The sequence below is a fragment of the Thamnophis sirtalis genome, unplaced genomic scaffold, assembly GCF_051295495.1.
Source record: "Thamnophis sirtalis isolate CommonGarterSnake01/CBP01778 unplaced genomic scaffold, rThaSir2_p1.2 scaffold_14, whole genome shotgun sequence".
In the NCBI taxonomy this organism is placed as follows: domain Eukaryota; kingdom Metazoa; phylum Chordata; class Lepidosauria; order Squamata; family Natricidae; genus Thamnophis; species Thamnophis sirtalis.
In genome coordinates this window covers 4,455,141-4,481,001 of record NW_028261394.1, presented here as the reverse complement: position 1 = coordinate 4,481,001, position 25,861 = coordinate 4,455,141, and the positions used below count along the sequence as shown (strand labels likewise).

Here is a 25,861-nt window from a genome sequence, read left to right as displayed (position 1 = left end):
ATAATAATAATAATACAGGGACATGATTCCCTTTCCCTTGAATCACAACTTAAAAGAACGACACGTGGGCCTTAACCGACATGCTACAAACGAGTCCTTTCTTCGAAGACACCGTTCAGAAGACACCCCCAAAGTTCGGGCTTCATCCTTTTGACCCCCCTAAAGCTAACAGTGTGCAGTTGTGACGGAGGGGGAAAACGCACGGCAATTTGCCAAAAGAGAGAGAGAGAGAGATGAACCTCCTGAGAAGGAAGCTGGAAGTAAGAGATTTTAAGGTCGACGTCCACAGGAACTCTGAAAAAAGGAGAAAAATAAATAAATAAGGATTTGTTCAGCAGCAGAAAACAAACCCGGGATTGATCTACGGGAGTTTGAACAGCTTCTCACAAAGAGTTTTACGAAAGCTACAGACAGGGGAAGAAGGGTTTGGAAGCGAGATGAGTAGCTTTATACAGCTCGGATCAAACTAACGTTAAGAAGGGACATACTTTCTGGTTAAGAGCGTAACACTTAGTTAAAAACAACATGCTAGCCGGGTTATGACAATCGTAGGAAGCCCAAGGGGGTGGGGGGCGTAACAAACCATGATGCTGGGAATAAGCACAGCCCATTTCCTTCACTCTTCAAGCAAGCCAATAAAGCAGGACAGGTTTGTATGTCAAAGCTCAAGCTAAAGAACGCAGATCGGGGATCCCAGGAACAGGGCAGGGAAGAAATCTAGTTTTTTTTAAAAAAATGGAAAAAGGGATCAAGGAGACTCACACCCCAGCAATTCTGGAGTTCACACACAGATCCCAAAACATTTAAGGGATTGCCAATGTGTGCACCCTCAGATGTCCCAATTCATCTCATGCCCTCAAAACTCAAGATTTCTCGGTTCCACCACAAAACCGCGGGCAACAAAATCGCGCTCGACGAAAGCGCGTACGTGATGTCATCACAGCGTGACGAAAACATCGCGCTGTGATCGATAAATGTAAAAATAAAGCAAAAACCTTACCCTAACCCCCCCAAAACCTAACCCTAAACCTAACCCTTAACCTAACCCTAAACCTAACCCTTAACCTAACGCTAACCCTTAACCTAACGCTAAACGTAACCCTAATGCTCTAAACCTAACCCTAACCCTTAACCTAACCCTTACCTTTATGTGAATCGGCTTGCTTTAATTTTATTTTTATTTCAATTTTTAATTTTTTTCGTCGCGCTGTGATGACGTCAAATGCGCGCTTTCGTCGAGCGTGCTTTTGTGGACCACGGTTTTGACGGGTCACGGATTTCTCCGCTGCCTGGTTTGGTTGCCATCACATATGCAACCTATTGTGGTCTGCTGAGCCAGGATTCCTGGCTTCACCCAGCTCCGAAAGACAGATAAAGCTTTCTCTTCCCTTCTCTCTCTCTCTCTCTCTCCTTGGCGAAACCTTGTCTTTACGGTGGGAGATGCTTGGGGAAACAAAAGGCCACGTTGGAAGAGACAAATCCCACCAACCCCACAAATGAGGGACACATAGCACAACCCACAAATGAGAATCAGGAAGAGTTTTAATTACCAAAATGGTCTTTTGGGGGGGGGGGGGCAGGGAGAAAGCAAAAAAGAACCAGAGAAAAGAAGCGTAGAGAATGGCTCACGAAAGGGGAGGAAAGATTCGGAGGGGGGGGGGGGAGAAACGCTTGACCTTTAGTAAAAGTAGTGTCTCAAAATTCTCCAGGCATGCCCCTTAAGCCATGCGCAGAAAAAGCCACTTGGATTTTCTTTTTTTTTTGTAAAAAATAAAAATGTTATTATTTTCTCGTCCAGGCAGAAGAAGAAGAAGAAGCTAAACCATCTTGAGCTCATCCTTGTGGCTCTTCCTTCCCCTCGCCAATGGCCCAGGGTGAAGTTCGAAAAACTTACGTTTCCTTTAGAAATAAAAAACAAACAAACCCACGGTTATAAAATGAATCGGCTCGCCTATTTTCACTTGGCACAAGGAGGCATGCAAAGCTCAAAGGTGCTGAATTAAAGAGCAGGGGTGTTGGTTTCTTTCTTTTTTTTCGTTGGTTTGGCAACAAAGGAAAAAAATATATAGAGGGGTTATTTCCTGATGGCTGGCTAAGAAAAGAAAAAAAAAAACAACGAACAAAGCGGGTGGATTTCACCGAAGTGAAATCTAGGTGTGCGCTTCCGCCTGGGGTGGTATGGAACCGTCACTACAAGCTAGGATGGGTTGTGGGGTTGTGTGTTTGTGTGTGTGTGTGTGCAGGTTTTGCTTTGAGGGGAGTCTGCCTTCCTTCGAGGATCACACACACACACGTGGCTCAGGCCGAAGTCCGTAGCAGCGTCGACAGGCGTCCCCCGGAAGCGCCCGGCCGACGTTCACAACTTGGGGGAGTTCGATTGACCAGTTCAATCAGTCCGAAGGATCATGGGGGGGTGCTCGCTGTCCTCGTCTAGGCGCAGGGCGTTGATGTCGTCCTCCAGGCAAACGCCACCGACAGCCCCCAGGTCTTCGTTGTAGACTGAAGGGAGATGACAAAGAAGACACCGTTTCAGAAGACGGTTGTCCGCGGAGGTTCTCCGTTATCCGAAGGAGGTCCCGAAAAAGGGAGCTTTCTCAAAAGTCAACTGGACGTTCTCGGTTTTTCTTTTCCCACTTGAAAATGTTTGGCTTCTCAACCAAGAAGCCTCTTCGCAACTGGGAGGAGGAGAAGAACTGAAGTTTTGGGGATGAAGGAGAACCGGAGAAGCTTCTTAGATGACAAGGGGAACGTTTTCAAGGGGGGGAGGAGAAAGAAAAAAGAACGAGGGAGACCAGTTGCCTTTTGGAAGAGCGGTTTTGGGGATCCTCCTTGTTCCAACTCTACAAGGATTCCTGACCCAAGATCCCTTGAGCTCCTAGGCAAGCGTTCTGCAGACCCTCCTTCAATCCTTGTTGGAAGTCCTACCCCTTCCTTGGCTGTGACTCTCTGGAGAAGGGCAGCAGATCAAGAGAGGACAAGAAGGGTCAACCCTGAGCCCCTTTTGGGGCTTCAAGGTTGCCACACTGGAGTTGAGAGGTGTGGCGGGGGGGAATAGAGATAGCTGGGATTTCGGAGCCAGTTCTGACCGAAGCTTCCCAAGAGCATGAAGCAAACTCCTGGTCCCGACAAAAACCTCTTTTTATTAATTTGCTGTGAATTCTGCTCATTCTCATCCAGAAAAGTCTTTTGAGGGAGGATTTACAGTCACAAGACCTTCTCTGGCTTGGAGAGCTGCCAGGATGATATCTGCAAAACTTGGCAAGGAGTCTTGGAGAGTCACGAACAAAATAAGCAAATTAATTGTCTCCTGCAAACTCCACTCCCCTTTTGCTCTTCTTTTATTTCCTCTTGGAGGGGCCATTCATTGCCCACCTGTGGCCTTACTCCCAAGTCAACCCCTGTTCTTTAGCTCTTCCCTTTGTCTGGCAGCTCTGCGCATGCGCGCACTGGGAACAGGCTCCAGCTGTTCCTCTGCCTCACTGATGTCTGACTCTGAAGGCAGATGATAACTGTCGGACAGCCCTGGCCCCCTCTCTGCCTCCGACACAGAACCCTCCTCAGAGCCTTCCCCAGACTCCAGGACTGACCCATGTTCCTCCCCAACCCTCCTCTCTCTCCGAATCTGCTGCCAGATCCTCCACTCCACTTGACTCCACTCCAAATACTTTCTCCTGGGAACCAAGGACATTTCCACAGGTGGCCAGAGAGAGAGAGGGGGAGTGACGTTACCAGGCAACGGTATGACACCTTGATTGGATCACGCGACTTGATTTTTAGGGGGGAAACTTTACTTTTAATTAGGTGAAAACCGCAGGAGTTTTTCACCAGCCTGAGCCAATGTGATACCAGCCTGTGCCAATGTGATACCCTAACCCTAACCCTAGCCCTAACCTAACCCTAACTCAAGAGTCGGTTTTCACCAGCCTGTGCCAAGGTGATACATCCAATAAAACTGTTCTTTGAGGAATTGACCTGAGTTTTCTTTGCTAGGGGTGTATTACTTGCAATCCTGACCAGAAGCTCTTCCACCAAAGAGAAGGAGGAGAGAGGCCATCTCTTGAGTCACCAAACGATGACCATCAACCTAGAAACGGACAAGTGGTAGAAAGACGACCCACCAAGTCCAATTGTCCATTGCGTTGCCAAGGCAATGGCGATGCCATCAATGCTTCCCTGTTAGTGTTGACTGACAAGGGGACAACCAAAATGAGCCAAGGGGGCCCATGAGGTCATATGGATGCCGTTCTCCCTGCAAACGCTCACGGTCTATAAGGGGAAGGTTCCTGGGCAGTCCTTACCGTGTCTTGTGGGCGAAGAAGGCATGTAAGCAGCGCCTCTGGTCACTGCGGCACTGTAGGTCTGTGCTACCAATGGTCTGTCGTGAGAGGCAGATTCTAGAATTTCATTGGCTGGCTCCATGCTGCCATCCAACCTGGGGAAAACAGACAAGGATACCTCACCCGGAGTGCCCCCGGTGGCCTCCGCAGCCACAGCCGGGCCTTTGGTAGGAAAACCCGGCGATCTTGGCAGGAAGCCAGCTTTATGAGTCAAAAGGTGGCGCAGTGGTCAGAGCGCAGTACTGCAGGCTACTTCTGCTGATTGCCGGCTGCCTGTAATTTGGCAGTTTGAATCCCACCAGGCTCAAGGTTGACTCAGCCTTCTGTCGTTCCGAGGTGGGTAAAATGAGGATTGTTGGGGCAAGAGGCTATGTAAACTGCTTAGGGAAGGCTGAAAAGCACTATGAAGTTGTATATAAGTCTAACTGCTAAGTGGGAAGGAAAGAAGGAAAGAAGGAAGGAAGGAAGGAAGGAAGGAAGGAAGGAAGGAAGGAAGGAAGGAAGGAAGGAAGGAAGGAAGGGCCATGGTGGCGCAGTGGTCAGAGCACAGTACTGCAGGCTGCTTCTGCTGACTGCCGACTGCCTGTAATTTGGCAGTTTGAGTCTCACCAGGCTCAAGGTTGACTCAGCCTTCCGTCCTTCCAAGGTGGGTAAAATGAGGATTGTTGGGGGCAAGAGGCTGACTCTGTAAACTGCTTAGAGAGGACTGTAAAAGCACTGTAAAGCGGTATATAAGTCTGCTATTGCTGTCAGGTCCATAAGATTCCTCCAACTGTCTAGCTTTAATCATTTTTGGCATACCGGTGGTCCTCGACTTACGACCAGAACTGAGCCCAGAATTGTGGGCGTTAAATTGTGTCGGTCATTAAAAGGTCATCATGTAACTGATCTGATTTTATGAGACTTCCCCTCTCCCCCCCCAGCAGTTAAGTGAATGCCCCAGCTGTTAAGCAATCCACAATGGCTATTTTTTGGTCATAACTTGAGCACTACGAAGTTTTCATACATGACTGGATACTTCAAAAAAAACATGCGCTCAAATCTTATTCTTTGCTATCAGCGAAGACCAATGCAACAGCTCCATGTTAAGGTGCTCCGTGCCCATATTATGGGTTTAGGTAAGGTAAATGTTCCCCTCGTACATGTGTGCTACTTGTTCCTGACTCTAGAGGGCGGTGCTCATCTCTATTTCAAAGCCAAACAGTCAGCGCTGTCCGAAGACGTCTCCGTGGTCATGTGGCCAGCATGACTTAACGCCGAAGGCGCATGGAACACTGTTCCCTTCCCACCAAAGGTGGTTCCTATTTTTCTACTTGCATTTTTTACCTGCTTTCAAACTGCTAGGTTGGCAGAAGCTGGGACAAGTCACGGGACCTCCCTCCGTTACGCGGCGCTAGGGATTCGAACCGCCAAACTGTCAACCTTTCTGATCGACAAGTTCAGCATCTTAGCCACTGTGTCCCCTAAAGGGTTTAGGACCAACCCTCAAAAGAAGAATGTGTGCAAAAGGGGGAAGAGATAGCGAGGGAGGGGACTCACTTGTGCTGTTTCATCAGTGTGCATTCACCCCCTTCCTGGGGGTCCAAATTGTACATGTAGAGATACCCATCGGCGGCTGCTACCAAGAGCCGGGGAATTTTCTGAATTCTAGAAGGAAACAAAGGATTCGTCAGCCGGCACTTGATGACGTTACCTAGGCTGGTCATGAAACGCCTTGCAAGAAAAACTACCCAAGATCAGGTCCCCACAATTCATCAGCTTTTAAGGAAAGATCTGCCTATTCGCAAGTCTTGAAGCAGGGGTGTGTGTGTGTTAGAAACATCCCTTCGCCCCAAATTGTTCGTTCCATCGGGTCAACTCTGCTACCTGCAATTGAAGGAAGTACAGGCGCATCACCGAGCTCAATGCTGAATCGGAGTGATCCCTTTTAGAGACACCCCGTACTTTTGCATCTGTGTGTTGAGGGGATTTGTGGGGCAGGTGGAAGAAGAGGAGGAGGAGGACTGTGGGGTCCGTGGTGCTCTCTGAGCTTGCTTGTTTTCCTAAAGACATTTCCTGAACCAACTAGGTAACATCATCAGTGCTAGAAAGGAGTGGTGTTTGTGGAGAGGAGGAGGAACTGTGGAGTCCTTGGTGCTCTCTGAGCTTGCTTGTTTTCCTGAAGACATTTCATGAACCAACTAGGTAACATCATCAGTGCTAGAAGGGAGTGGGTTTTGAGGGCTTATGGAGAGGAGGAGGAGGGGTCTCAAGGCTGTAGGACTATTGACCAAGGCTGCCCAGTTGTAAACTGGGGATCCCCGAGGCACTCCATTGGCCTCCATCGCTACTTAAGGAAGAGCTTTCGTGCCGTGCCGCTACTCACGTGGCCAAGGTGCAGATGTTTCTGTGCCCGCAGAAGGGGAGCCGGACCGTGGCAAAGGCTCGGCCTTGGTTGAACATTTCAGTCACCTGGGCGGGCAGGTAGTTTGGGAACGTCCGAATGGTCTCCACAAAGTACCCCGTCCAGGTGGTGGGTTCCTCCTGAGGTCTGGGAGGGAGGAGGGGAGAGAGAGGGTCTTCAAAACCGTCCCTTAAAAACGTGACTGTCCATCCAAGAAGTTGGGGATGGCTCTTTTTTTTTCAAAGAAGATTTATTTTTTATTTTTTTTTAAGGTTCAAAAGTTTTATTTTCTTTTAAAACAAACATTTCATAATTCCCCAATCAGTAAGACATCGGAGTACAATTTTTTGCGTGTCAAAATAGTTCTAGTTTACCACCAAATTCTTGTCTAGCCTAATGTATACCCCTCCCTCCCTCCCCCCCAACCCCTCTCCTCCTCCCCCCCCCCCGACTTCCCAGAACCCGTACACGGTATGGATTTTTAACCAACACAGTCTAAAATCTATTGAGAGAAAAGAAATAAAGAAATTAATGACATTCTGCATTGAGCTTAGCTTCTTCTTGCTGAATTAACTTTATGAGAGGGAATGTAGGAGTAGGAAAGAGGGGAGGAATGGAAAGAAGAGGGGAAGGGTAAAGGGGAGGAAGGGGAAGGAGAGAAGGGAAAGGAGAGGAGGAAGGAAGGAAGGAGAGAAGAAAGAGAAGAAAGGGGGATAGGAAGGAGGGAGGGAAGGAGGGAGGGAAGCAAGGAGGGAAGGAAGGAGGGAAGGAAGGAGAGAAGGAGAGAAGGAAGGAGGGAAGGAAGGAGAGAAGGAAGGAGAGAAGGAGGGAAGGAAGGAGAGAAGGAGGGAAGGAAGGAGGGAAGGAAGGAGGGAAGGAAGGAGGGAATGTAGGAGAGAAGGAAGGGGGGAAGGAAAGAGGAAAGAAAGGGGGAAAGGAAGGAGAGAAGGAGAAAAGAAAGGAGGGAAGGAAGGGGGGAAGGAGAGAAGGAGGGAGGGAAGGAAGGGGAGTAGGAGAGAAGAAACGAGGGAAGGAAAGAGGGAGGGAGGGAAGAAGAAGTAGGACCGTTGTAAGATAAGATGGATCTATGGGATGATAAAAAAGCAATCTTCAAGTATATTGTCAACAGTAGGGAAAATTGTTATAAATACATATTATTAATAAGTTATGAGATCATATAATTGTGAATGTATATATGAAATTGATAAAATAAAATAAAATAAAATAAACTTTAAACAATTTAAATCATTTCTGATCTTAAGCATAGGCTAACTGGAATAATCTTCCAAGATTTCTTTTTTTAAAGACAACAGGACGTAACTATCTTTTGTGTCGCTGCAGAAACCCACAATCTGATTCAAAAAACTGCAGGCAGAGGTACACGGGACACAACCCTCTATCCCAGGGGTTCTCAACCCTCCCCAATGCCGCAACCCTTTAATACAATTCCTCATATTGTGGTGACCCCCAACTATAAAATCGGTGTCTCGGTTCCTAAGACCATGGGAAATATGTGTTTTCCCAAGAATGGACATTAAAAGTAACAAACTTAGCAGAGATGGCTAAAATATCAGCATATCTGAAGGATCACTCAGATGAGAAATATAAACTGGAGTGGAGAAGATGGATTGACTATATTCAAAATAAATACGGGACTAAAAAAATTCCAGATAGCTTATGATTGAAAAAGCAAGGAATGATTTAATTTGTTTATAGTTAGCTTAACAAAAGAGGAGTTAAAGCACAAATGGAAGATGTAGCCAAGTTACTTTTAGTTTATTTTAGAATATGATTGTTAAAGATTTATACCCTGTATTTGCTCTGGGAAGTCAAGGGGGGGAGATGGGCTCGGGTGGGGGAGGGAGGTAAATATTTGTAAAACCTTTTTTAAAATTTTCAATTAAAAAAAAAGAAAATATGTGTTTTCCGATGGTCTTAGGCAACCCCTGTGAAAGGGTCCTTCGATCCCCAAAGGGGTCCCGACCCACAGGTGGAGAACCGCTGCTCTGGTCCCCTCCCCAATTTTTCTTTCTGATGTCTCTTTCAGCCGCCCCAGGTTTGAGCCAATCCAGGGATCGCGCTGCCCTCCCCAAAACTTACTTCTCTTTCACAGTCTCCAGTTTGAAAATGTGCACTGTCTCTGTGTTACTGGAAGCCGACAGGAACATGCCGTCCATGCTGAAGGCCAACGAAGAGATGCTGACGCACCTGGAGGGAGGAAGCGAAGAGATGGTGGGTCAACCATGGCGAAGAGGGAGGGAAGGAGGAAAAGAGGGAGGAGAGAATAGGAGGGGGAAAGAAGGAAGGGGAAAGGAAGAAGGAAGGAAGGGAGCGAATGGGGGGGAGGTAAAAGGAGGGAGGGAAGTGGAAAGGAAGGAAGGAAGGAGGGAGGAAAGGAAGGAGAAAAAAGGAGGGGGAGGTGAAAGGAAGGGGATAGTGATGGAAGGAAAGGGGAAGGAAGGAAGGAGAGAATAGGAGGGGGAGGGGAAAGGGAGAGTGATGGAAGGAAGGAAGGGTAAAGGAAGAAGGAAAGAAGGAAGAGAAAGGAAGGAAGAGAAAAGAAGAAAGGGAAAAGGAAGGAAGGAGAATATAGGAGGGGGAGGTGAAAGGATCAAGGGAAGGGGAAAAGAAGAAGGAAGAATGGAGGAAGGGAAGGGAAGGAAGAAGAGAAAAGGAGGGGGAGGTGAAAGGAAGAGGACAGTGATGGAAGGAAGGAAGGAAGGGGAAAGGAAGGAAAGAAAGAAGAGAAAGGAAGGAAGAGAAAGGAAGGAAGGAGAGAATAGGAGGGAGGAGGGGCAAGGGAGAAGGAAGAACGGAAGGAGGGAAGGGAAGGAGGAAGAGAAAAGGAGGGGGGTGAAAGGAAGGGGAGAGTGATGGAGGGAAGGAAGGGGAAAGGAAGAAGGAAAGAAAGAAGAGAAAGGAAGGAAGAGAAAGGAAGGAAGGAGAGAATAGGAGGGAGGAGGGGCAAGGGAGAAGGAAGAACGGAAGAGGGAAGGGAAGGAGGAAGAGAAAAGGAGAGGGAGGTGAAAGGAAGGGGAGAGTGATGGAAGGAAGGGGAAAGGAAGAAGGAAGAGAAAGGAAAAGGAAGGAAGGGGAGTATAGGAGGGGGGAGGTGAAAGGATGGAGGGAAGGAAGGGGAAAGGAAGAAGGAAGAATAGGAGGGGGAGGGAAAGGAGGAACCCCCCCAATCTTTCAATTGCCATCACCTCTTCATGCCCCGTCGAATTCGAAGAGCTTCTGCCCTCTGGAATGGAAAATACCCGGATCACCGTGCCCTGCGGGAGAAAAGGAGCCCACCTCGTGAAGCCATCTCCTCAACGGGGACTTCCGGCTTTCTCTGCCCGCCTGGTCCCCTTCGAGAAACTCCTCTGGATCCACCCAAGTTCCTCTCCCCCCCTCGCCCGCCCTTTTGTTTTTTCCTTCCCAGGGAAAGGATTGGAAACGACGCACCTTTTCAGAGGCCGTGGCGAGCTTCGTACCGCTTGCGTCGAAAGCCAGGGCAGCCAGCGGACTATCGTGAGCGGGGATCATGTTGGTAGCCCTCTGCGGGGAAGCCCGGGAACGGAACACAAGGCCTTAGCGCAGAAGGGAGGCTCCTGCCCTCCCGCACCCCACCACCCCAAACCACCCCAACCGTCGGGAGTCCAGACGCAGCAGGATCTTACCAGGTTGATGGTGTCGAAAACTTGGACTTCGCCAATGCTCGCGCTCCCCGGATAGGCGAGGTAACAATTATCATTGTTTATGGAGAGGGAACACAATCCTGGGGGGGGGGGGGAAACAGGGATCGACACGATTGGGCACTTTCCTTTACAATACAATAGCAGAGTTGGAAGGGACCATGGAGGTCTTCTAGTCCAACCCCCTGCCTTGGCAGGAAACCCTACACCATTTCAGACAAATGGCTATCCAACATCTTCTTAAAGACTTCCAGTGTTGGAGCAATTCGCAACTTCTGGAGGCAATTTCTGTTCCACTGATTAATGGTTCTAACTGTTAGGAACTTTCTCCTTAGTTCTAAGTTGCTTCTCTCCTTGATTAGTTTCCACCCACTGCTTCTTGTTCTGCCCTCAGGTGCTTTGGAGAATAGCTTGACTCCCTCTTCTTTGGGGTAGCCCCTGAGATATTGGAACACTTTCCCAAAACCGTCACGAAAGAATCAAGATTACTGTATTTTTCGGAGTATAAGATGCACTCCTCCCCCCGCAAAAATGGGTGGAAATGTCTGTGCGTCTTATACAGTGAATGTCGCCGAAGCCCCACTCACCCGCCGGCTCCCACGCTTCGGGCTCTGCCTCCCAACAATTTGCCTCCTGGCAGCAAAACAGCCTGTTTCACTTTCAGCACAGCCTGATTTAGCACAAGCAACCGATTGGCGGTTGGATCAGCCTCCCGGAATACCGCTTATCAGCTGTTCCAGGCAGCGGGAATTCCCGCCGCCTGGAATGGGCTGAAAATGGGACCCGTAGAGGCTCAAAATGTGGCACCTGGCGGCGGAGATAGATGGCAGCGGCTATGGGCAGTGGTGATCCCCGCAGCCTGGAACAGCCTGATAGGTGGTATTCCGGGAGGCAGATCCAACCGCCAATCAGCCGCTCGTGCTAAATCACGCTGTGATGAAGTTGACCAGGCTGTTTTCTGCGAGGAGGCAAATTGTTGGGGGGCGGAGGAAGAATTTTTCCCCCTTGTGCTAATTAAGCAAGAGCGAGCTTGGGCGATGTCAAAACATCAGATGAGCTCAACTAACGTAGGACTTATCGAATCTGGAGGTGGGCGTCAAAAGAGGAATCAGTCTAGAATCTCTACGTAGCCACAAAAGACTAAGACTTCCTTGAATGCCATTAACCTTTACCTAGTTGGGTAGGGATTTCCCTACATGGGAATCAGGAGAAGTTAATCGGTTTAATTGCAACTTCTTATGTGGTTCTGGTCTTTCGCGCCTGACACTAGATGAACAATAGCAATAGCAATAGCAGTTCGACTTATATACCGCTTCATAGGGCTTTCAGCCCTCTCTAAGCGGTTTACAGAGTCAGCATATCGCCCCCAACAACAATCCGGGTTCTCATTTTACCCACCTCGGAAGGATGGAAGGCTGAGTCAACCCTGAGCCGGTGAGATTTGAACAGCTGAACTGCAGTCAGCTGAAGTAGCCTGCAGTGCTGCATTTAACCACTGCGCCACCTCGGCTCTTTTGGACAGAACCAGCTAAAACGGGAAGCCGAAAGGTATCAGCGTCAGAGGAGGATCGAAGGAGAGTAAGGAGCATCTTTACCCGCAGGATTAGGAGGCGTCTCCCTGATGGTGTGCAGAACTTTCATATCCCGTATGTTATGTATGTACAGAGATTCTTCCAGGCAGACGATCAATCTCTGGGGGAGCGAAATAAAAGAAGAAGAAGGAGAGAGAGAAGCAGATCGCAATAGCACTTAGACTTATAGAGGTAGTCCTCAAATTACGAATACGATTGAGCCGAAGATTTATGTTGCTGGAATTTCTGCTCAATTCATGTTGGGGAACTCTGTCCTAAAACACGCTCTCAAACAATGGAATGTAGAATGTGAAATAATTGGTTCACCGACAAATGCGCGCTCGACAAAAGCGCATAGACGAAACCACGGCGAGAAAACCGCGAGGTCGAAATCGCGCCGAAGAATGAGCGCAGAAGCGCGCCGACAACAGCGCGCCGACAAAAGCACGCCTTCAACGAAGAACTAATAACAACCTAATAACCCTAACCCTAACCCTGAACCTAAGCCTAAACCTAAACCTTATCTTAACTTGAATCGTGCTTTTGTGGGCGTGTTTTTGTCGGCGCGTTGTTGTGGGCGTGTTTATGACGTTGCGGGTTTTGCACCACAGTTTCGTCGGCGCGCTTTTGTCGTGCGCACATTTGTCGGGTCACGAAATAATTGGGATGGAAGGGACCTTGGAGGTCTTCTAGTCCAACCCTCTGCTCATGGAGCAGATTGTGCACCATTCCAAACAGAAGGAATGAGCTCTTTTTTCAAAAACCTCCAGTTTAATGGAGCGTGCACAGCTTCATAAGCCAAGGGGTTCCACTGGTTAATTGTTCTCACTGCCAGTGCTTATAGAAAGGGCTCTGAGCAGGCTCAACCTTCTGAGCTCCATTGCAAAAGCCATCAGTTTCTTCCGTAATTTTAGGCGAGAGAAATTTGCGAAGTGAGTTTTTGTCCCAGTTTATGATTTCCCTTGCCACGGTTGTTAAACAAACCACGGCAGACGTTAAATTAAGTAACGCCGTTGTTCAGTGACTCTTGCTTCCCCCCCCCCATGGACTTGGTTTTTGTCAGGAGGTCGGAAAAGGGGATCAGAAAGACGGCAATCGTCGTAAATATGAACCAATTACCATCCTAATATAAATCACCTGACCAAGGGGATGTTGCAACACTCCCAAGGGTGAAAAACCGTCGTAAGTCGCTTTTTTCAGTGCCGTCGTAACTTTGAACGGGGATTAAATGAATTTGGGTAAGTCAAGGATTATCTGTATACTGCTTCCTAGAGTTATATTCAATCAATCAGAATAGAGCTTGGAAAGGACCTTGGGGGTCTTCTAGTCCAACCCCCTGCTCAACGTGAGTTAATTCAGAAGATAACATAAAGATGTACTATTATTGGATGGATTTAGGAAGACGTAATGAATTGTTATAATTTAAATTAGTTCAACGATTATAATATCTCGTAGAAAAATGAAGGAATAATAGTTATAGTCAAATAAAAGACTAATAATGATAATAATGTATACATATATGTTAGATTGATAATATGAGACTTTATATAAATTGCAAGGGAGTAAGGAGAGGATGCACAAAGGTTTTGTAACCAAGCGACATGCTGGATGTAACTGGAAGATGTTTTTATGTTTTGTATGTATAAGTTTGTTTTTTAAAAATTAAACATTATTTCAATAAAAACAAAACATGAGTTAATTCTACATTAACGGGACGTTTCAAGCCTGAAAGTACAAATCTCTCTTTGTATTCTCTTTTCAGCAAATAGCAATAGCACTTAGAACTTATACAATAGGCTGGTTTATGGAGCCAGCCTATTGGCCCCCAACAATCTGGGTCCTCATTTTACCCACCTCGGAAGGACGGAAGGCTGAGTCAACCTTGAGCCGGTCAGGATCAAACTCCTGGCAGTGGGCAGAGTCAGCCTGCAATACATTCTAACCACTGTGCCACCATAGGAAAGGAAGGAGGGAGGGAGGGAGGGAAGGAATTAGGAAAGAAGGGAAGGAGGAATTTGGAAGGGAGGGAGGAATTTGGAAGAGAGGAAGGAAAGGAAAGAGAAAAAGGAAAGAGGAAAGAGGGAAGGGAAAGCTTATACAGGTAGTCCTTGAATTACAACGACGACTGAGCCCAACTGAGCCCAAATTTGATGTGGCCAAGTGAGAAATTTTTTTAAGGATCGAACTGCTGGCAGTCAGCAGAGTTAGCTTGCAATACTGCATTTTTCACTGCTGCGCCACCAGCAGAGCTCACCCCCACTCACCTGCCTGTTCAGCTTGACAGCCAGGATCGTGTTGGAGTAGCTGTAGTTGCAAATCTCCGTCCCTTTCTTGAAGTGGCAAACTTTCAGCTTGCGAGGCGCCCGGAGGCTAACGATGGCGACGAGGCTGCTGGAGAAGAGCCGTTCCACGATGCACACGTCTTCGGTGTCATCTGCGGGGTGAGGGTGGAAATAGCAGTAGACTTATATACCGCTTCATAGGCCTTTCAGCCCTCTCTAAGTGGTTTACAGAGAGTCAGCATATTGCCCCCAACAATCTGGGTCCTCATTTTACCCACCTCGGAAGGATGGAAGGCTGAGTCAACCCTGAGCCGGTGAGATTTGAACGGCTGACCTGCTGATCTAGCAGTAGCCTGCAGTGCTGCATTTAACCACTGCGCCACCTTGGCTCTGAAAGGGACCCCGGAAAGGGACCGGGGTGGCACGAAACAGAGACAGAAAAACCAACTGGGTTAGCCGCTTTTTAAAAGTAATGGGAAGAATGATAATAAACTATATACATGGAGGATGGAATTTTTTGGTATTAAATATTATGGATGTTTAGCTAAAACAGGATATGAGGATTTTATAAACAAGTAAATGAAATGCTAGCATGTGGTTATGGATTAAATCTTTGGCATAGTTAAGGATGAAGGATGTTTAAACAACTGTAGTCAACTAAAAGTGGAGGTATGATGATGTCAATATGGTAAACATTTAAGATATTTGAATTAATATGAATCAATGGAAGAGATGCACAAAAACATGTTGTAACCAGCTGATATACTTTTTTATAATATATACCTGTGTTCTTTCCCCCCCCCCCGCCTTGTTTTTTGTTTTTTGTCTTTTTTGTGTTTTGATTTTTTTCCCCACTGGTGTGGGCATGTGTTGTCTATGTAACAAAAAAAAAATTAATAATAATAATAAAAAAAAAGTAATGGGAATAACTTTCAACTTCCTGCCGTCTTCCCCAATGACTTTCCTTGTAAGAAACTGACTGGGCATGGAAATAACAATCACGGGATTCCACCGGCACTGAAGCAGCTACAACTCGGCTAAATTTCTTTTCCTTTTTAAAAGGTTTTTTTTTTCTCTCTTTCCTACAAACATATCGTTGTGTGAACAGTGTGGAAGCCGGGGGCAGCTTAACATCCAAGAAGTGTGCTGGAGCAGAGTTTAGAACTGGGTGAGAAGAATCTTTTTTAATTCAAAGCGTAACCCCAAAAGGAAAATTCAGGAAAGAGACTCATAATTACTTTTAAAGTGGCGACGACCGAGCTATTTTTGGAGTAAAATCTTAGAACTTTGAAACGGAAGGAAAAAAAAAAAGAATTAAAGGAAGAAAATTAAAAAACAAAACCACTTGCTAAAATACAGAAGATTGGATTTTTAAACTGGACAGGAGCTGGGCGATGGAAAGGCATTTTAAAATGCTGGAACTCTTTATATGGGATGAGTTCCTAGCCCCACTTGAATTGTGCGACTGTTTGCGTGGTTTTTAAGCTGTTTTTTGTATTTGTTTTTGTCTGTGTTTGTTGTTGTATTCCCCCCCCCCCCCCCGTTTGTTAGCCGCCTTGAGTCCCTCGGGAATAGGGCGGCATACAAGTGTAATAAACATACATACAACATACATATAAATATGCTAATACCACATTTAAATTGTGGAGTAGCATAGTAAATTTGTATAAAGAAGAAAGCTGATTTGAAAGCTGATTTAAGAGTGCCGACTGTTGATAAAGGAAGGTACCACATACCTCCCAAATCCTGGAATGACTTGGTGGTGGAAATTTAAGCGTGAGATTAAGAAAACTTAATTACTAAAAAAAAAACAAAAAAAAAACTTGGCTAAATTTCTATCCCACAGAGTCATGGGTCCCGGATTAGGGATCCGTTCTCAGCCCATTTGAAGGTCGTTGATTCAAATCACCGTTTTCCACAATCCACAATGTTTCACCCAATTAAAAGTTAGAAACAGACACGAGAGTTTGAGCAGTACGCAGATGATTTAAGAGCAGAGTTACACGGATGTAAGAGATATACCGTTTCCAACTGAAACAGAACAGACCCTCTCTGACTCTCTCTCCCCCTTTTTCTCTGTTTCTTTCTGTCTCTGTCTCTTTTTCTCTCTCCCTTTCTCTGTTTCTCTGTCTCTCTTTTTCTGTTTCTCTCTTTCTTCCTGTCTTCTCTTTTTCTGTTTCTCTGTCTCTCTCTTTTTCTGTTTATCTCTCTTTCTGTCTCTCTCTTGCTGACTCTTTTTTGTCTGTTTCTCTCTCTGTCTCTCTCTTTTTCTGTTTCTCTTTCTTTCTGTGTCTCTTTTTTGTTTCTGTCTCTCTCTCTTTTCTCTGTTTCTCTCTCTTTCTGTCTCTCTGTCTCACTCTTTCTGTTTCTCTATCTCTCTCTCTCTGTCTCTCTCTCTCTCTCTCTTGTGGATCAATAGGTTGCCATTTCCAAGCACAGCTGCCTATAAATAGCCTGCCATATTTCAGCGCGAAGCTGTTAAGTGGGTGAAGGCGGAAAGAACAAGAGGGGTAAAAGACCTCCACTTGCCGGAGCTTTGAGAGCTGTAAATAAAGAGCAAAGTAAAAATTGGTGCCGCTAAACACATTTCGGGCCCGCGAGTGAGTCTTCCTGGATAGCGCTATTAATATAAATCTTAACATATCAAATGGCATTGCGGCTGGTGTTGGCCAACTGGGAAAAAGACCAGGAAGTTAATATCGTTAGAGCTTTTGATTCATGAGTTCTTCCAACCAAGAGACATCCTTCTGCTCTCGGAGATAGTCAGAGGAATCCAGGAAGTCCGAGATAAAGTGAGCGCTTCAGGTGAGTAAGTATGTGTAGGATCCAATCTGGGTTGGCTGCCGGGACGAACGGTTTAGTCTTTCGAACTCATACTGGAGTCCATACCCTCAGGGAACTTCTCTCTAGCAGAGTGTGAGCTTTGGGCTATTCTATGTTTGGCATTGATATGGTGCCCATTGTGCAGGGGTCTCAAACTCAAGGCCCGGGGAGCTGGATACTGCCACATACCTCCCAGCAGCCAGTAAGATCCCACAGATTGGGCCTCCTTCAGATGCCGTCAACCAGACAGTGTCGGCTGGCGGGCCCCCGGAGGAGAGCCTTCTCTGTGGCTGCTCTGACCCTTTGGAATCAGCTACCCCCAGAGATCCGGACCATACCCACTCTCATGGCCTTCAGGAAAGCTGTAAAAACCTGGCTGTTCCGGCAGGCCTGGGGCTGTTGACCTCATTGTTGAGGTCCAGCCCTGATTAGAATGAATGTATGTGGTGTTGTGATTTTAAACTGTCTTTTTTTTCCTCTTTTTTTCCCCCTCTCTTTTTTGTAAGCCGCCCAGAGTCCTTCGGGATTGGGCAGCATATAAATTTTGTAAATAAACAAACAAACAAACAAATAATACGGCTCATGGGGTGCTTAGATCCGGCCCATGGGGCCGCCCTGGAAACAGCAAAGAACTGGCCCGCGGTGCCCCTGCCAGCAAAAATCGAGGCCCTCGCGAGCTCCTTTCGCACTGGCAGAGGGTTGCAGGAGGCTGTCATAGCCAAAAACAGAACTCGAGAGCCCGTTTTTGCTGGCAGAGCGCTTGGGCCACCACAGGCGCCCCTGACATGAGTGACATCGAGGGGGCCCGCCGTGGCCCCCTGATGTCAAACACCAGCCCTGATGCGGCACTCGATGAAATCAAATTTGACACCGCTGCTGCTACGTGCGGCTTTTTAGCTGTTGATTGGAGCGTTGAAGGCTGGCTAGTAAGTGGTTGGCTGCTGAGATATATTCAAAATTTGCAGCTACTAAGAGTGTTGGAGGAGCAGGGACAAAAACAGCCGGGGAAACACAAGCAAAGGACAGCCAACAACAGGTTGGGCTGTGGATGGCTAGCCAATTTAAGTGGTTGGCTGGTGTTTCCTTGTGCTGCCAAGCCCTCGCCTCCTAAGTACTTGATAAGCTGGTGGTAAATCAGCACTCCCGTTTCCCAGGCTTCAATCATTCCCTGGCTGTTTTTGTGCCAGCCCGTCCAACAATCTTAATAGCTGCAAAATTGAATGTATGTCAACAGCCACTGACTTAACAGCCAGCCATCAACACGCCAATCAAACACTAAAAAGCCACACACAACAGGCACCCTATAGGTACTGCACACAGAATAGCACAATGCACACACTCTGGAGAGAGAGGGAGATTTCCTGAGGATGGCTCCAGCACAATCCAAAAGACTAAACCCGGTGAGTGACCCAGATTGGATCCTGCAACATTATTATTCTGGGACACAGATTCGCCTTCGCTCATGAGTAGTACAGGAACTCAAGGCCTCGAGAAGCTGCTACGGTTTCACACAAGATTCCCTCATGTCGGAAATGGGAATGCCCCCATTATAAGAGGAAGCCCTTGACTTGCAACCATGCAAGTTACAGCAGCACTGGAAAAAGAGGCTTTCAACTAGGAACTGAAGTCCGTACATCCTCACAATCCTGCCTTGGTCTGCAGCTGTAATTTAGGAAAAGGGAGACCGAGACGGAGAAAAGAACACAACACACACACACACACAAAACCACCACTTACTGCACTCGTAGATCTGCTCCAGTTTATCCACAGAAGAGAGAGAGAAGAATTTGTAGCCCAACACGCTTCCAACAGCCAAGGACCTGGAAAAATAAACGAGAGATCAAACAAGGATCCTGATTTTATGTGATCACGATGACCCAAGAACCCAGATTTATAGCAGCTCTTTGGAGTTCAAATGCCGGGCACCTGTGAAATCTAATTATCAGCCTTATGTTTCTTGCATACACCACCAATATTGGCCACAGATCAATAAACTGAGCCTGTTGTAAGCAGGGACAACTCAAAACAGAACCATGGGACTTATGACTCGCTCCTTAGCGACCGTTTGAAGTTCTGACGGATCTACCTTAGAGCTACATTCAGTTTTGGTCACCACGATGTAAAAAGGACTCTGTAAAGAGTGCAGAGAAGAGCAACAAAGAGGATTAGGGGACTGGAGGCTAAAACATATGAAGAACAATTGCAGGAACTGGGTGTGTCTAGTTTAATGAAAAGAAGGACTAGGGGAGACAGGATAGCAGTCTTCCAATATCTCAGGGGCTGCCACAAAGAAGAGGGAGTCAAACTATTCTCCAAAGCAGCTGAGGGCAGAACAAGAAGCAATGGGTGAAAACTAATCTAGGAAAGAAACAACTTAGAACTATGGAGACATTTCCTGACAGTTAGAACAATTAATCAGTGGAATAACTTGCCTCCAGAAGTTGTGAATGCTCCACCATTGGAAGTTTTTAAGATGTTGGATATCCATTTGTCTGAAGTGGTGTAGGGTTTCCTGCCTAAGCAGGGGGTTGGACTAGAAGACCTCCAAGGTCCCCTCCAACTCTGTAGTTCTGTTCTCTCCTCTATTCTACTTATGACCTGGATTTGAAATTACGATGGTCAGTCCCCCTTGCAGTCATGGGACCAAACTCCAGGACACAGGACATATTTATAGCCATTTGCAGTGTCCCGTGGTCGCGGGACACGTTCTCCCAAAAACTAGGCCTTACTGGGTTTTTCGGCAAATTTGCAACCTTCGTGTATAATCAGTTCACTTAATGACTGAGGAGATTTACTTAATGGCCACTGCAAAAACAAGGTCAGGAAAATAGGACCATGAGCAACTCATTTTACGACGTTGCTGCTTCCAAGTGTGAAGAGCAGGCTCCATTATGGTTATAAGTCAAAGTCTCTAGCTACACTGCATTGTGTTGATCACGATGCAATTTATTTGCACCAAGTTCGATAATATTTTGTCTACAGTCCTGTCTCCAAGCCAAATCCTTCTGTTTGAGAAGGCCAGGAGAATATTCTCTCTCGGTTTATTGCTAAGGCTGGTGATATCCCCCGAGAGAGAAATAGCTATCGATTATAAAAACCCATTTGTATTTCAGCGCGGGCACGAATCACAGGACAATTCATTTTCTTTTCGCAAGTACAACTTGGGCAGAAAACGAAAAACGGTTCTCTACAATGCGCCCCGAAGGGAAAGCCAGTATTTCTTTAATCTAATGGTTTTGAGGTTATTTATAGAGTTGATAGCACCCATTATTTATAAGTCACTATCAATTTTAACGGACTCTTAAAGCAAAGCAGAACTCACAGTGTGTTCTCGCTTGCTAATGATTTAGGGGTGTGGGGGGGGGAAAGAAAGGAGGGGGGTGGAAAGACTCAGTTGATGGGAGAACAAAATGGATTAAAGATAATCCTGTCATCTGGCAATAAGGAATATTCAGCAGAATGGTATATTGTTTTGCCCCTCCAAGAAGGGGAAAAAAGTGCAATTCAAACAGAATCAAGGCTGCCTTTTGGGGTACATTGGAGGTCACGAAACATAGTCCAGAGTTTTGGTCGGAGTCTTATTATTATTTTTTAAATAAGACGATCAAACAGATCCCATAATATCAGCAGTCGGAGGAGTGAGTGGGAAATTAATCAACAGATGTTGCAACCAGCGTTTGGAGATGAACAGATTAACAGAGTTGGAAGGGACCTTGGAGGTCATCCAGTCCAACCCCCCCCTCCCCCATCCCCGTCCAAGCAGGAGACCCTACACCATTTCTGACAGGTGGCAGTCCAATCTGTTATCATGAAATGCGAGGCTGGCCATCAGCCTTCGCTGGCTTCAAACAAGGGTTGAGTGAATTGATCCCATGGTTATTAGCCTTGATGGTGATGGGTCTGTCTCTGAAGACCATCTACTGGTAGACTCACTGGTTTTGACAGAAGAGAATATCTGTCGCTCTGGGTTGAACTGGGGAGTCCTTAGTGCCCTCTGAGCTTGGAAGTTTTCTTGAGGATGTTTCACGGCCCAACTAGCTAATATCCTCCCTCCCTCCCCTTGCTGCTCTCTGAGCTTGAAGACGTTTCATAACCCAACTAGCTAATATCATTAATCTTCCTTCCTTCCTCTTCCTCCTTCCTTCCTTCCTTTTCTCTCTCCCTTTGCTGCTCTTTGAGCTTGCAGATGTTTCACAACGCATCTAGTTAATATCATTAATGATCCTTCCTTCCTTCCTTCAACTTCCCCTTGCTGCTCTCTGAGCTTGAAGACATTTCATAACCCAACTAGCTAATATCATTAATCATCCTTCCTTCCTTCCTTCCTTCCTTTTTCTCTCTCCCTTTGCTGCTCTTTGAGCTTCCAGATGTTTCACAATGCATCTAGTTAATATCATTAATGATCCATCCATCCATCCTTCCTTCTTCCATCTTCCCCTTGCTGCTCTGAGCTTGCAGACATTTCATAACCCAACTAGCTAATTAGTCTTCCTTCCTTCTTTTCCCTGCTTTCTTTTCTCTTTTCCTTCCTTCTCTCTTTCCATCCATCCTTCCTTCCTTCCTTTCCTCCCTCCCCTTGCTGCTCTCTTGAGCTTTCAGATGTTTCATAACCCTAGCTAATATTGTTTTCCTTCCTTCCTTCCTTCCTTCCTTCCTTCCTTCCTTCCTTCCCACCCTCCCTCCCCTTGGAGCTCTCTGAGCTTGATGGTTTTCTTGCAGATGTTTTTATACCCAACTAGGTAACACCATCAGAGCTAGAAGGGCAGTGCTGATGTCCCTTCCCTCTTACGATAGGGTTCTTTTACAAGGAGTAGGAATTGTGCGGTTTGTGTCCATTTTCCTGACACACACATCCTCTTATTAGAAGTTGAGACATCCTGACTACCACACAGCCCATCCGCCTGGCCTGGACTCCATCCTCGAAAAAGGGCTCAGGGCCACCAAAGAAAATAAATAGGGGGCCAAGCTCCCCCGCCCTGTTCCCCCTTTGCTTCTATTGTGTAGGAGCAACAACTCCTTCAATGAGAGACACCTACCCACACACAAAGTCACGTACAGGCCACACTCTCTGAAACGGCACCAGAGATCAATTAGCAACTGCTGGGAGAGATGAACATAAATAATTAAGCCTACGCTTAAAACAGGACAGAACATAATGTGGTTGTAAAATGCTGGCATGGGCCGTCCTTTCCGGTCAAGGGGCTCGCTCGCCCTACGAGGGTGGCCCCTTCTCTGTCCCTATCAAAAACCTTTGGCTGAAACGGCTCTCAAAGTTTTCCAGACCGGCTCTGCGTGTCCCCCTTTTTTTAAATGCCCGAAATACAGTTCTCTAAATAGAATAGAATAGAATGGAATAACAGAGTTGGAAGGGACCTTGGAGGTCTTCTAGTCCAACCCCCTGCCTAGGCAGGAAACCCTATACCGTTCCAGACAAATGACTATCCAACATCTTCTTAAAAACTACCAGTGTTGGAGCATTCACAACTTCTGGAGGCAAGTTCTTCCACTGATTCACTGTTCTCACTGTCAGGAAATTTCTCCTTAGCTCTAAGTTGCTTCTCCCCTTGATTAGTTTCCACCCATTATAGCACATACAGGTTGTCCTTGACTTTCAACAGCTCATTTAGTGACGGTTCAAAGTTACAACTTTTCAAAGTGGAAAAAAAGTGACTTAGACCCTTCCAGCATCCTGATAAGTCATGTGATCAAAATTCAGAGGCTTGGCAACTGGCAGGTACTTACGCCGGTTGCAGTGTCCTAGGGGTCACATGATCCTCTTTTGCGACCTTCTGACTGGCAAAGTCAAAGGGGAAGCCACGTTCACTTAACAACCGTCACTAACTCAACAAGTGCAGTGATTCTATTCTACTCTCTATTATATTTTCTATCCTATCTATCTCTATTCTATTTACTCTACTCTACATTCTATTCTATTTTCTATTCTATTCTATTCTCTATTCTATTCTACTCTATTATATTTTCTATTCTATCTATTCTCTATTCTATTTACTCTACTCTACATTCTATTCTATTCTATTTTCTATTCTACTCTCTATTATATTTTCTATCTATTCTCTATTCTATTTACTCTACTCTACATTCTATTCTATTCTATTTTCTATTCTACTCTCTATTATATTTTCTATCTATTCTCTATTCTATTTACTCTACTATTCTATTCTATATTCTATTCTATTCTACTCTATTCTATTTTCTATTCTATTCTACTCTCTATTATATTTTCTATCCTATCTATTCTCTATTCTATTTACTCTACTATTCTATTCTATTTTCCATTCTATTCTACTCTCTATTCTATTTTCTATCCTATCTATCCTCTATTCTATTTACTCTACTATTCTATTTTCTATTCTATTCTATTTTCTATTCCTATTCTGTATTTTGTTCTATTCTATTCTACTCTATTCTATTTTCTATCCTATCTATTCTCTATTCTACTCTACTCTTTATTCTATTCTATTCCTTATTCTATTCTATTCTCTATTCCATTTGATTCTATTCAAAATCTATTAACTTTCTCCTCTTTTGATACCTCAGCAATCTAACTCATGCTTCCCTTTCTTTGCAAGAATTAAGCCCACTTTGCATTCAAGAGACGTGGCCTCTGCAGCATTTCAGTTTTGTCTCCTCCTGCCAACTCACAAATGCACACATACACACATGGAAACACCGTGAGGGCTAACAGAACAAGCCACACAAAAGGGGGAGATGGGAAGAGCCGAAGGAGCTATGGGGTTTTCCTCCTAAGTGAACCCCACAGAAAACATTGGAGCTGGCTTTCCAACGCAGCCCTGGGATGTTTAGAGTAAGCACAGACAGAAAGTTTAGAGAAGCAAAACAGACAGAAAGTTGAATTATTTTCTCAACATGTGGTGAGAGAATTGTGCGAAATCAGACTGTGTCAAGAGGAGGGGGGGAATTGGCTCCCCTCCCCTTCCCCGCTGCTCCATTTCAATATTCCTAACTTTGAGTTGTTGATTTTTTAATTACATTTGTTTTATAAGAGGAGGGACGTGGTGGCTCAGTGGCTAAGATGCTGAGCTTGTCAATCAGAAAGGTCGGCAGTTGGGCGTTTCGAATCCCTAGGGCCACGCAAGGGAGGGAGCTCCCGTTAACTTGTCCCAGCTTTCGGCAACCTAGCAGTTCGAAAGCACGCAAAAAATGCAAGTAGAAAAATAGGAGCCACCTTTGGTGGGAAAGGAACAGCGTTCCGTGCGACTTCGGCATTGAGTCACGAGAGCCACATGACTATGGACCTGAGCCAGTCTATTCTACATAACAAAGATATCCCCCTTGCCTCCAGGATTATGGAGTTAAGGCATAGTAGTAGCCCCTTACCCTTCTCACCACAGGGCACCTGGGAAGAACCAAGCTTGGACTCAAAGCACAGCCCAGAGAGTTGCCCCTGCATGGCCCCATGGGAGCCTGACAACCAATCAGAATGCAAGATCAAGATCAAAGGCCAGAGAGGGCATAAAACCAGGGATTTTCAGCATCTCTGCCTCTTTTTTCTTCTTCACCCAACATCTGGAAGCATGGGATCCCCCCTTTCCAGTTCAGGAGCTCAAGCAGTGCGATCCTGTCCACCGTTAAACCAGCTTTCCAAGCAGCCTCCGTGTTTCCAGGGTCTCCCCCCCCCCCCGCAAACTTGGAACTGAACCCAGAAGGACGTTTCTCCAACAGAGGGGGAGGGGGCACCCCATGATCCTCTGGGCCTATCTGCCTACTGTGCAATTGGCAAACCATCACACAGGGGCAGAGGCCTCCCAAGGAAAAAGGCTGGGCTGCCTTCCCCTTCCCAGGATGGCTCAATGGGGCTCCCCAGCCCAGGGCGAAAGGCGGGGCTAGATGGCCTCTGGGTGCCCCCTTCTTCACCCCCACCCTTTTCTGGGGGAGGTGGGGTGGAAATCCCAACGGGGGCATGGCTTAGGGTAGTCTTTTCACTTCTCCCCACCCCCCACCCCATAGCCCATAATCCACAACCAGCTGGGAGAGGGAGGGAAGGATGGGAGTCAGGTGGGGGGGGAAAGGGGGCATCCCTGGCCACGCCCCCTCCCCCTCCCCGCTTTCGAATCTTGGCTCCTCTCTCCCAGCCCCCCCCCACGCCTTTTGCCGCGGCGGCCACGCGCGTGCGCGCTCCCTCTGGCCACGCCCCCCTCCCTTACGTGTTGTCCTGGTTGAAGTTGGCGAAGAGCAGTTGGCCGGGGCCGGCCTCGCCACTCTGGCTGGCTAAGTTCATGGCGGCCTCGTGGCTCGTCCTTCGCCGGGCGGGCGGGCGGGCGGGGGGAAGCGCAAGAAGGGCGGCGAGGCTCAGCCTCGGAGGCGCCCGGCTCGACTCATCGTCTCCATCTCCGGCCGTCTCCTCATCTCCCTCATCAGCGGCGCCTTGTTTACGCTCGGGCTAGCGGCCGAGGCCCTTGGGCGCGTGCGCCATCCCGCCCCTCCTTTCCCGGCGGCCTCTTCGCCCTCGCGCAGGCGCGCTGGAGGAAGATGGGAGGACCGCGCGGGGGCGCCTGCGCAGTGGCTCTTGTATATGAGAGAGAGAGAGAGACGCCGAACTGGAAGGAGGGGGGGGACTTTTGTGCGCGCAGGCGCAGTTCTCCTTTCTATCTTTTTGCAGATGGGAAAAGATACCAACAGGCGATAAAATGATCATTCGACCACGGATGCTTGTTAAAGAATGCTTAGTTTAAAAAATGGCTAAATGGTTTAAAAACATATAAAATAAAATATTAAAAAGGCAAAGATCTGATTTATTGGCTAG

At 46.8% G+C, this 25,861-nt stretch overlaps 1 protein-coding gene across 1 annotated transcript; it reads right to left on the bottom strand.

The window, feature by feature from the left end:
• Positions 1-1,524: 1,524 nt before the first annotated feature.
• WIPI2 (WD repeat domain, phosphoinositide interacting 2) lies at positions 1,525-25,552 on the bottom strand. The gene is given in 13 exon segments (XM_087701730.1): positions 1,525-2,499; positions 4,299-4,432; positions 5,877-5,984; positions 6,703-6,867; positions 8,821-8,928; positions 9,927-9,953; positions 9,955-9,995; positions 10,171-10,263; positions 10,386-10,483; positions 11,996-12,092; positions 14,236-14,405; positions 18,814-18,896; positions 25,263-25,552. Coding segments are annotated over 13 exon segments (1,311 nt in total). The 5' UTR covers positions 25,337-25,552; the 3' UTR covers positions 1,525-2,386.
• Positions 25,553-25,861: the final 309 nt, after the last annotated feature.